The sequence below is a fragment of the Calliopsis andreniformis genome, unplaced genomic scaffold (assembly GCF_051401765.1).
Source record: "Calliopsis andreniformis isolate RMS-2024a unplaced genomic scaffold, iyCalAndr_principal scaffold0022, whole genome shotgun sequence".
NCBI classification, from domain to species: Eukaryota; Metazoa; Arthropoda; class Insecta; order Hymenoptera; family Andrenidae; genus Calliopsis; species Calliopsis andreniformis.
This window is the reverse complement of record NW_027480432.1, coordinates 12,647,349-12,660,288: the sequence shown is the minus strand read 5'-3', so window position 1 is coordinate 12,660,288 and position 12,940 is coordinate 12,647,349. Positions and strand designations below refer to the sequence as shown.

Below are 12,940 nucleotides of genomic sequence, written 5' to 3'. Positions count from 1 at the left end.
TCTTCTAATTATAATTATGCGCGCTCTCTTTCGTTACCACACTTGTGCTGCCTATACTGCGTCGTGTGCGTGTCAATGTACGGCCGGCCTATAGCTCATATTCGCCTTCCTAAGCTGGTAAAACAAAATTAGTTTAGTATTAAACAGGCTTGTGAAACAGTTTTCAATTTGAACTTAAGTATATATAACTTATATTTTGTAGACGAATTTAAAAAGGGCTAATTTCTTTCTTAAACATTAAGAAAATTCTAAGAAGGAATAAAGCAGCAGAAACTATAATATACGTGCCTTGAACTATTATGGTTACATGTTCAAGATAGCTATGATTATTATATTACAATTTATTTCTGTTTGTTATTGAGGCACGAGAATAATCGTTAATATACTTACGACAGTTCAGAGTTATATAACATACATGTGCAGAATATATTTTTTCAGACATTTAATATAATTTGCTTCTTATATTGAGTTTTACATTCTATTTTTAAATGTTTTTTCGAACAAAATTTTTAAATATTAACAGAACAATTTATTATACGTATATACACAAATGTTATTCGTATATTTAATGGCTTATTGGATATTTCACACAACGCAATACAACAAAAAAAGAAACACAGTTTAATAATACATAACTAAACATGAAAACATAATATAATTTAACGCACTAGTATATGATAAAGCTAAACCTGTTGTGTCACTTGATCTGCAAGTGTTTAGTAGAATTCTTTTGTAGTACATTCTATAGAATAGGTTCTCTGACTTTTGTACTTCATGTATTGCTAGTCTTTATTGCAAATTGTAGTAATGTTTGTTCATAAATTCTATAAATTCTGTTACTTTTGCTACAAGTGCGGTTCTGAGTCTACTGCAGATAACGTCTCATCGATATTATTACTTTTTTCTATTCGTTTACCTATAATTGCTTCAGTGTTCAGTTCGAACATTAAATTCTTATTTTGCCATGCTTGTAGCCGGCTAATCGCCGGATTATATGAAAAAATATTCACGGTAAATTTATTTGTCGGCCGATGGTCCCATTTTTTCTTGTACAGTGTTATGTCATATGTTCAATTTGTTTATACACATGAAAATAATATTTGTTCATACATATATGTATATAATCAGTCAACATTTGTTTTTCACTCAGTCGACGAAAATCGGACAATGTGAAAGGGCTTTAAGTTTGTTTACATCGAAGTGCAGATGGCACTTACGGGCTATTCCGAGATGCATTATTTGATTTTCTAAAATAGTCCTTTAAATTAACAGTCCAGATGTAGAAAATATCAGGATAATTGGAAAGAACATGGATTATTTATTCGTATAATGGGAGACTTATTAATGTAAGACGTTAACTTATATGAAGAGTTTCCTGTATTGAGACCTGCCGTTATTTGGGGATATCTTAAAAATTAAGTCTGCCTACGGAAAGCAACGACACATTTTTCTTATCTCAGCATGTTCCGCAAGCGCCTATGTCTGTTCTTCGGTGTATACGAATTCAGAAAAAATTTTAAACCAATTTTCTTTCAAACGAAATACATTTTTAACAAGTTTATTCTATATTTTCAACTTATTTTTTCATATAGAATCGCTACTTTTTCGTTTGTAATAATTTGAAAGAAACTTTAATATTTTGTGTTGCTTCCTTTTGTCTTGATGGCAGCGATGACTCTTCTCTTGTACAATTTTCGTACAATTTTTCAATAATTTAGTCGTTGCCCAGATGGTGCATACTGGTGCAGTCTGAATCTCCAAGTCCCGTGCAGCTGTTAATTTTTCATCAAAAAATACACCCCCAAATCATTGTCCACCCATCACCATGTTTTCCTGTTAGGTTCAAACATGCTTGTTGATATGCTCTTCCTTTACATCTCTGTATATATTGACTTCTATTACTACCAAAAAGTTCGAACTATTCGTCCGTTCATAAGAGTTCTTTCTAATCTTCCAATTGCCAATTACAATGTTTTCGAGCAAGTTATAGTCATTTTTACTTGTTCTCTTTCCGAAACAATAGTTTTTTTTATAACAACGCACCCTCTTATCGCCGATAGAAGAATTTGTCAAACTGTTGAGACATTATTCAAAATTCCGGTAGCTTGCTGAAATCTTCCGACAGTTCAACTAAAAATCTCATCTGAAAACACAATAATTGTAGTTTTAAAAAGTTCTCATTACTTTACTTTTTTTGTCCTTCCGCACCGTTTGTTATTTTCAACTGATCCAGTTTCATTAAATTTCTTTATCATATTCTGAATTGCCACCTTTGAAAAATTTACACTTTTGACAAATTCTCTTTAAGTTAGTTCTTCTTGATAAAAAGTAATAATCCGATATCTGTCTGCTATTGATATTTTTGTTATTGCACTCGTTATTTTGAAGCTTTTATGACATTCTCTCAGTAATGTTATGCCAGACATAAACATATACTACACGTGTTTGGAAGTTGAATGTTAAAACACAAATGAAATACCAGTTATAAAAATGTGTCCAGCTAGCACTTGTACCTGAGAACTAAGAGTGCTCAAGAAATGACTCCAACGGAATGCAATGAAATGTCATAAATCCTTTTGCCACTGTATTTTCCAATGTTTTTCCCACTGGTATAGCTGACCTAAAATAGTAACCTAACAAAATATTACAATTACGCACCATATTTATTTCATTAACATAAAATTTTATTGCAAAAAAGACCTCGTACGATGGTCTAAAACTTTTGCACAATACACAGCACTGTATGTACAACTAATGATCACTGTTTTTAACATATTTGACACATTACTTTGACACTATATTAGCTTTTATCCGTAATCTTATTGATCCGCTTGGATAGTGTATGATGGCTACTATTGGTTGCTTTAATGAAAATGTAGCCCAAACTCAACCCAAATTCAGTTAAATAAAATACGTGTGATACATCTGTGCAGTATAACTCCATACATAATATGTTATTTAAAACATAGAATTATTGCAATTAAAATTGTTTTATACGAAAGAAGAAATAGTAGTGGAAGGGATAATCTGTGGCCTCCTATTACCCGAATCGTCTTGTTTCCCGATCAGTTTGAATAAATGGAGTTCTACTATACAGTCAAATGGATCTTGACCTGACCTAAATGGGCGTTACCAACGTGCGTATTTTTAGTTAGCGCTTGCGTTTATTGGGCAAAGAATACATAAAAGAATAAAATATGGTGTCAAAAGAAAATCCGCAAAGTATGCTAAAAACATTAAGTTAGTATACACGCATAACTTTTTAAGTGGTGAATTCTCTAAAGGTAATACTACATTGTGCAACGGGTGATTTTCTAAATCATTATTTCGCTCACGCTACATAGGCACGAGAAATCGAATTTCTGAGACTTTGTTTCAAAAAATAGTATGTGTAACAGGTGTGCTCGCTTCGCTTGGGTAACAAATTGTACACTCATCGAAAATTACCCGTTTCGCGCACTAGTTGCACAATATACTATTATGGATGCTACTCGTCGAATGCTATCAGAGAATATAAAGAAGGAGTCAAAGGTTTCTAATTCTTTCAAATAAAGTTAAATCAAAAATACGTATAATAGTAATATCTTTCACTGCTTTGACGTGATCAAGAACTTCCGTCAGCACTAATTATTCCTTGTATATCCACCTCTAGCATTTCTTTCACGTGGAAAACTCGTGTAAATTGTAAAAAGTAGTTAATACTATTTACGCGGAAAGTTATTTCATTAGTTTATATTTAACCGTGTTTCCCTAATATAGTAACAGTGGATAAATCTAAATCAGACGCATAGTTATCTTTATCTAACGGGTCATTCCACACGAAATCGGGCACGTTTCGGAGCAAGTTCTTGTAATTTGCTCAAATTTGAATATGTTGTAGTCTTTAACGATATTTAAACGTACCCTAAAGGATTTTTCAAAATTTTGAAAATTGTCGATTTTACAGCTGTTTGAAGTTAAGTGCTACCTTTTTTTTTAAAAATTATAGCTATTGAACTAGTAAGCAGATGGAGATGAGCTTTACGGTGCTTATAGAGAAAACATTGAAGTTTGTAAAAAAAATTATTTCATTTAAAAAAACTTGTTTTTTAATCATCTTTTTTGCAATTATTTTAAACAAATGCAGGTTTTTAAAATGATGCGCGATTTTAAAAATCTGAAAAAAAAGGAGAATATAGTTTGATCCCTCCCCTTGATGGACAAACTTTCAAAAAGATGGACATTTTAAAATTGGCCCTGTGAAAATTGCTGAAAGTTGACGCTGCGTCGAGTCGCACTGCTGTGGCGGGCGCGTCGTCGCTGGCAGCCTACTCAACTCCAGCGGGCGAACGTGCGTTATTATTTGCGATCAAGGCGACAAATATTGGTAACTCACTCTTTGTCAATGATACTTATTGACAAGTTCACATTCATTTTTGCCATGTGAAGTTGCAAAAAGTGCCATTCTGCATTAATACCAAAATCTTCGAAATGAAAGCTAGGATTTAAGAGATTATATTTATGTTTTCAAGAATAAGACGAAGATTGAGTTACCAATATTTATTGATTGCATTAAACCTTGCAAATGCTCGGAGATAATGTAGAGTAATGTTGGGTGAAGTCGCCTTGATTCCAAATAATAACGCACGTTCGCCCGCTGGAGTCGAGTAGGCTGCTAGCGACGACGCGCCCGCCACAGCAGTGCGACTCGACGCAGCGTCAACTTTCGGCAATTTTCACAGGGCCAATTTTAAAATGTCAATCTTTTTGAAAGTTTGTCCATCAAGGGGAAGGATCAAACTATATTCTCCTTTTTTTTCAGATTTTTAAAATCGCGCATCATCTTAAAAACCTGCATTTGTTTAAAATAATTGCAAAAAAGATGATTAAAAAACAAGTTTTTTTAAATGAAATAATTTTTTTTACAAACTTCAATGTTTTCTCTATAAGCACCGTAGAGCTCATCTCCATCTGCTTACTAGTTCAATAGCTATAATTTTTTAAGAAAAAGGTAGCACTTAACTTCAAACAGCTGTAAAATCGACAATTTTCAAAATTTTGAAAAATCCTTTGGGGTACGTTTAAATATCGTTAAAGACTACAACATATTCAAATTTGAGCAAATTACAAGAACTTGCTCCGAAACGTGCCCAATTTCGCGTGGAATGACCCTAACGATAGTTAGATCGTTGTCCCTTTCACAGGGAATTTACAGGGACATTTTTCATACTACGAAAAATAGTATTTTAAGTTTGCTAAAATTATAACTTGTTGTTTTTAATGATGAAAATATGTAAGTAAATATTTAATGTTTATGTTTCAGTGGAGAAGGATCTCATCAATCTGGCTGTAGTGACGACAGAACTCCAGGTGCAATGGCAAGGGCTATCACAGTTCATGCAAACACAAAGCGGGTTATGTACTTCGCATAATTTTGTTTTAAATTTTTCTCATGCACATGCAACTTATACCACAGAATAATAGTCATCATAGCTTGCATGTGGATATTTCTAGACTTAAATGCTAGGCGGTTTTCTTGAGTGGTCAATTTTTTTGCTTACTTTTGAAATCAAATAAGTCTGCCCAACACCTACGTTGCGTCAAGCAATATTGTGTTGAACCATGTTTTGTTCTTATTCTTATATGTTTTATTTAACATATTGTTGGATAGGTTCTGGATGGACTTCTTAAACTTTTTAAGATGTAGGTTTTAAAAAGGTGCTTTTAACTAATCATGTTTTGGATTAGATTAGGGCATATTGCAGCTTGACTGGTAAGTGGTTCCATACTATCAACCACATACAAAAATGAACAACTGAACAAACGATTTAGCTGCCATGTATATTACGCTTATTTTTTTAAGTATATGTAGAATACAAATGAGAAGACACTACAGATCGAATTCATAAATGATTCTCGCGTTTGTGAGACTGTTATTTTATTATTGTTTATGCGTAAAAAGTGGAATTAGGTTTCTAAGTTATGGAATTATAAGAAATTGGCATGTACGTCATGTTTAAGTATATCTGCGATTATGCGTATGGAATTTTTTATGTATAGCATATTTATCACATCTATTATATTTATTGTAAGCATTTAAAAAATTGGCCACATCAAGTAACGAATTGTCAGTAGGCGGATATGAATGATTAAAAGCTTAATTGTCAAGGTCTCCAAGTAAATGGCCAAAATAAGTTAGGAATTTGTTATAGTAAAATCCAAAGTTGTGGCAAGTTAATAAAACACAAAGTTATGTAATATTTTTAGTATCATAAATGATATGTGCCACATTTACTGAATGAACTAATCTTGAATTCTGTCTAAATCTAATGTCATTTTTTGGGACTGCTTAAAATACTTAAAACATTAATTTGGATATACATATATAAATGGAATTATTGTTATTATATAGATGTATAGCCTATTATACCGAAACAATTCGATATTATTGACGTAAGGTATTAAGGATCAGATTTTTCAAAATTTAATTCTGCTTGGATTACTTTTATTAGCATTATTTTTTGTGAATGACACAATATACATTACATATGTTTATATCAAAAAATTTATAATGCAGCTTGAACTGTGGTAGCACTCTATTCATATCATACATAAATTGCTCGAAACAATTCGCTAACAATAAAAAGAACAGATAGTGTATCTGATATCTAGCAACGTCAGGTATGGTGTGATCAAAGCGAAAGTAATTATCTTTATGTTAAACCCACATGGCATTAGATCTGGGCTAATGACAAAGACCCATCAATGCAAGAAATGGTTGGAATAGGCTAAGAATAATTCAGTGATTGCAAAATAAATCAGAAATATAGAAAAGGTCTTTAAAGTTTATTTTAACGATTTTTTATGGTTCATGATATAAGCGCAAATAGACTCTATTCAAACGGAACAATAATTGTAATTAACATAATAATCTTAGTAAGAGCCTTATAAATAACAGCATCTTAGAGCCACTGAATAGGAGGTTTAAATTAAGTGTATCTATTAATACCTATTGGACATCGTGCTACACAAATTAATACATAATAACTTATGTATCATTAGAATCATTAATACGCTAATACAAGTTTACACAAAATTCATATATAAATGTAATTATATAAATATAATTTGTGCAATTTTTTATTTATAATTTAATCTTATACATAAAGCAATATTAAACCATCTGAATATAACAAATGTAGTTGCGTAATGTTGGAATAAAGAAAGAAACAAAAATGGAATTTGTATAATAGACAAGAAATTACTATTTTACAATATGACAATAATAAACTTCGTTAAATTTTCGAATCCATAAATTGATTAACGAATAATTAAACTAAAAGAAAGTTTGAGTCAAGATATTTTATTCGTATTGGAAATTTTGAAATACGCAAAAACAATAGAATTTTTTCCTTTAAATGCAGCGTTATTTTCAATACTGATTGCAATGACCTGTAAAATTGGTAGAATTTTGTGTGTTAATGATTCTAAACTAAAATTTACAAGTAATACAAGGTTAATATTATCTTGGAAAGTATAAAAAGGACCTTAATCTACCAATAATTAATATTTATTCTAGTTGTAAATTTAAGTCTGTAATTTAGAATGTCACCTATTTACAACATTCAATATTTAGTTAATAGGACTTCTTGAAAAATTAGATGATTCGTTAGCTATTGTTTGAACATCGATGACGTCTTTGGAGTATAATTACTGTTGCGTATTGCAGTAGTTTTGCAAGTGAATCAGTTTTAGATAACAGTGAAGGAGTACGTTTACAGATTGCAAGTAGTAAAAGTTGTAGACCAAAAAAAAAGTTCAAGAACTTCAAGATGAAGAGACAAGAAAATTGCATCGTTTGTTTTAGGAATTATAAGGGAAAGGAGTGTACGGCTACAGAATGTAATTATAAACGAATTATGAACGAATTGGAATTTGAATGAGGTCATACAGATGTTTTAGAAATTAATGCACTTCATATGTTGTGAACATGTTATCTAATGTACATGTAATCGATGTGCAAGTACTGAAACAGAGAAAATATTTATGAATTCAATGATCAGTAATAACCCTGATGCTTCATTTTCATTCAATTGTTCATTTTTCTCTGCCTAAATGGATTGTTGGTGTGACGTTCTTTTTAAAATTCTGGACTAATACTTGATATTTTCCAACGTCCACAAAAAATTAGCCTCCATTTGTAAATATACCTCAGTAAATTGCCCATAAATCATTTCCTCATTCAATAATTAACACATGGTGAGTAAAATATGGAATTCATAGATAAATTTTTCTAACGTTTCTTTGGATACTATGTACTGATAATAGATGCAAGATGCATACAAAATTTATATCTGATGCGTTTAGAATGGAAACAAGGGAATAGCGATTAAACTTTCGAGGAAACGGGTTTATGCAATTAACTTAGCGCGTAATAAAGTAACCGGGTCTACTTACCGAACAGAAGAGTTTACTTCCTACCATGTGTCCTAGATATTTTAAACTAAGGAAGATACTTTTATATTTGTACACATACACACTGTGTAATGGTACACATGTATTCTGTAATAATTCTAAGGACAAAATGATGACAAATATCCTTGTATTTCAAAGAGCTTTACAGATTACAGTGTAATTAATTGTATTTCCAGGTGATCGATTTTTGTAATTAGTAAGCTGTCTTAACTTTAACAAATATCTATTATTCCCAAGAAATCATAATCTTCAACGTTTTTAAGCAAAGTCCATACATAGACTAATATAAGAAATAAGCGACTTATATTTCGATAAATAATTAATTATGAAAGCGATTGGATGTTTAATTCATTTCACAGTATTAGTAATTCATCACTAATTCCATATTAAGATCATCTCTGCACAAAATTACATAGTGAAGTGGCGATCCTCTTTCTTCTAGTATTTGTAAGTGATTTGTAAGACGCCACCAAAGACCTTGATATAGGAATAGTACGACTTTTGGAAATTCTATTTTCTAGGTTTATGGTAAAAATATGTTTTAATGAAACTCGTATGATGTTTTAATGTCAAAAGGATAGTGGTCGACTATCAGGAAGGGCAAGTAATTGCTTATAAAAACACATCAAAGTTATAAATAAATATGAGTAAATATTTAAGGAATAAAGCGAAAAGATTTAGTAGTTTCGTAAAATAGAGAAAGATGAAAGTTCTATGTTACGTTTGCGCCGTTTCTGTACGCTTTCCATATGAAATTTCAACCATTGCTTGCCTTTTTATTGCGCAGACACAAAGGGGAAAATTCCTTTATGTGAACATCAACAGCTTACATCACCGTAACATAAGTTTACTTCATTTAAGTTGTAAAAATCATACGACAGTGCTTAAGAAATTATATGTCAAAAATGTCAGCTTTAAAAATGTCAGATTCTTAAATAAGATCAGTGGCGACGTTCACATTATATTATTAATTCAAGTTTTATGATATAGTATCGTAGTGCTATAACTATTTAGATATTTCTGTTTTTAAATGAGAATCCGTTGTACCTACCAATGAGTACCGCACGAATATACATATTGATGTGAGATTGAGTAATGATGATTATTAATGATAATAATAAGCCAATTGTAAAAGTAACGCTTTATAGATTAAGCTATCTATTGTGTATAATTTCTTGTCAAGCGTGTATTTAATTTCTTGGCTATACGTGTTTTTTTCCTTAGCGATTTTGAGGAATGCTTGCACACCCTTTATTTCGCTACTGTATTTTAAAACACGAGTTCTTCTAATTCTTTATACCAACAGACTCGGAACATCTTGATTATCGTAGGAAAAAGTTTATTCAATTTCGTCATTTTGAAAATGTGAATTGCAATCAAATATGTTTGTTGTCTACAGGAAGTCTGTCGAGTGACTATCATCGGAAAGAATATTAATTTGCTTAATTTGTAATTACAGTAGCGACGGATGTTTCTGTTTTATGATAATGAAGGCTCTGTTCATGCAAAAGTGATGCAAATTCTTTAAAAGGAACTAAACACGAAAGAAGTTTATTAATTCTTTATTAGATTCTTTGAAACATATTTTATTGAAATCAAATTCAATAAAATTAAAATTCAGAAAATTTCATCGAATTGAAAAGTATTGTTAAAATTTTTTTTCTATGTTTCAGTACAATCGAATTCTATCACTATACTATTGATTGAAGACAAAATAGAAATTGCATTTACTTTTGTACTAGTTAAATTTAACAATATATTGTCGTTTTTAGCGTTTAATGTATGAGTTATATGATGAAAATGTGATAGCGTAAGCTAATAATGGGAGTGTACGTATAAAAAGTGTCATGAATGCAAAGAAATGACGCCTTAAGAAAATATTAAAATTAAAAATGGTAAATTGAAAGACTGTTTAAGAAAGCAACGTTAAGGGCCGTCTAAACTATGATTAGCTTCAATTAGAAGCATTGTTAATAAAAGCAACAGTGCAAATAGATGAGGTAAATAGCACAGAGGTGGTAATATATGAATTGGAAATGTTAATCGAACGTGCTAATCATAGTGATGACGAAATATCACTTATTTACTTCAAGAATATTGAAAGTTATTTAAATGAATGAATTGAAGTTTGTGAAAAGTCATAATTTTGTTTAACCTTTTATCATGTCACATTGCATGTATAATATATTAGTTTCACCACTTTTATACAAAAATGTAAAAGGAAAAAGTATTAGAATGCTACTGTACCTGTTGAATTTTGGAAAAATACAATTTCAAGAAAAATGTCTCAATATGAATGCCTGTGAACGATCGTTGATAAAATCTGGTGAATATTTTATTTTGATAAAGTAATTTGAACATTTATCTATAGTTCGTTCTTAAAATTAATACTAGATAGACAGAATAATCCAGAATGAATATTAGACAGTAGTAGACATTATTTAAACGCAGAATTATACATTACTATTTTCATTATCTAAATGTCCATTTATTTTTTATTAAATTTCAATTGCGGAATAAAAAGATTATGAAATCGTAACATAACGTTTATGTATATTTATAATCATACGTTTAAGCAGTGTCGTCCGTCCTACAAGCTACGCTGTTTAATTACAGTTAATATTTTACGTATAATAAATTTTATGGATTTTCCATACATCTACAAATATATGGCGCTTTGTCCGCATTTTAATGTGGCAAATAATATATTCGAATTTATTAAGTGTAAATAACAATTTCCCAAAAAATTTAGAGACAGAAACCATTCGAAGAATGGTCTTGAAGAAAAAAGAAAAGAAAAATATACGATAGTGTAACCAAAATGGTCATTTTCTCCGTTTCATGGTTGAATATTTAACCTTCCTACAAAATCTAATTAATACTTCGCACTATTTATTTCAATTTTTATAATAATATATATATATAGATTTTATGAGTTACATATCAATGTATAATTGTACTGTTACATGTTGAAAATCTCTTACAATCTAACTGTTAGTTAATACGTTTAGACGAATCTCTTTTTTGATCTACTGTAACGACGTCTTTGGAGGAAAAATGAAAAATTTATGCATACAGTATATTACAATGCTTACATTGTATGTTTGCGGGAGAGCAGACTGAAAAGTTTTTTCCCCACATTAATAAAATAGCAATGGATGAACATAAATTAATAAACCAAAACTGAAAACATGGCTTTATTTCTTATTTACGAAACTACGTAATTATTTTGCAACAGAATCTTCACTAATCTGGGTCCATTTTTGCCAGCGTATCTATATACGGCAGTACACCTAGGTATTGCATTATCTTTGGCTGAAGTTGGAGGCTACTTGATAGATCAGTGAAGGCCACATCCTCCTTTCGTATTTACTTTTCCTCCATGTTGCTTCGCACGAGCCCATGCGCAACGACATACGCACGAACACATGCGCAACGACATACGTACGAAATGTGTTCGTCCTGCAGTGTCTCACGCAGTCTCATGTGCTAAGACCAAGCAACGTATTCTCCCACTTCCAGTTCTTCACTAACGACTCCATCTTGTTCCTTCTTTACTCTCTGCTACGTCACAAAATGATAAAAAATCTTTACGCGTAGAGAATCTCAAATAAATTTGTACTCACCCTGCCAAAAATATAGTGAAATAGGTTGGCTAGCAGTTGCTGCTAGTCAAAGGGACAGTAGAAGAAGGTCACAATTAGACACTTACACAATTAAAGTATAATATAATTTCAAATAGAATATTGGTATGTTGGTTTACATGTCATGGTACAAATAAGCGTCAGGCTTAATTGTGATCTTCTATTGTCCCTTTGATACTAACAGCACTTGTTAACAAACCTATTTCACTGCAATTCTGGTAGGGTGAATACTGAGTATAAGCTTATTTGAGATTTTCTATACGTATATGTGCGTGCTCACGGCAATAGAGGAAGGACAAGCGAAGAAGAAGATGGTCTTCCCCGATCTACATGGCTACTTCCGACTTTAGTGATCTCCGAGTGAGTCATGTACTGTTTATGTTGTTTGTGAAACAACACAGTTGTAGCTGTCACAGTTGTAGCCCAAATTATACAGAACTAGAGAAGCTACTACTAATCAGCGGAAACGTGCAAGATGGAGTCTTTGTATTGGCAGTGATAATAAATGCAGACAAAAATGTTACAATTGTTATAAAAATATACTAGGTACACCAGAAATTATGAGGCAGGTTTGCAGGATAGGTTCTACATATGTATGTACTGCATGTGGGTCTGATTAGTCGACCGGACAGGACCATTATGTAGGATTACACTCATCTTCACTATTGATCGAATGGGTGACATCTATTAATTCGTGCCTGTAATGTCGCGGGTGACCCTCTTGCCTTGTGACGTCCTGGGTTCTAGTTTATTAATGTTATACAGTACTTATGTAGACAATGAAAAAAGTTTATATACACATGTATCTGGAAAAGTCTAGTTTTTAGTTATACGTTATTTTG

The 12,940-nt window shown here is 31.4% G+C and overlaps 1 protein-coding gene across 2 annotated transcripts in view; it reads left to right on the top strand.

Moving 5' to 3' along the window:
* Ago1 (protein argonaute-1) overlaps positions 1–7,202 on the top strand; it is a 125,956-nt gene extending 118,754 nt beyond the window's left edge. For both annotated transcript variants that reach the window (XM_076390736.1, XM_076390734.1), the window contains exon 12: positions 5,303–7,202. In XM_076390736.1, the coding sequence (XP_076246851.1) occupies positions 5,303–5,411 (109 nt within the window). In that variant the 3' untranslated portion in view covers positions 5,412–7,202. The remainder of the gene's footprint in view (positions 1–5,302) is intronic.
* The last annotated feature ends 5,738 nt before the right edge of the window (positions 7,203–12,940 follow it).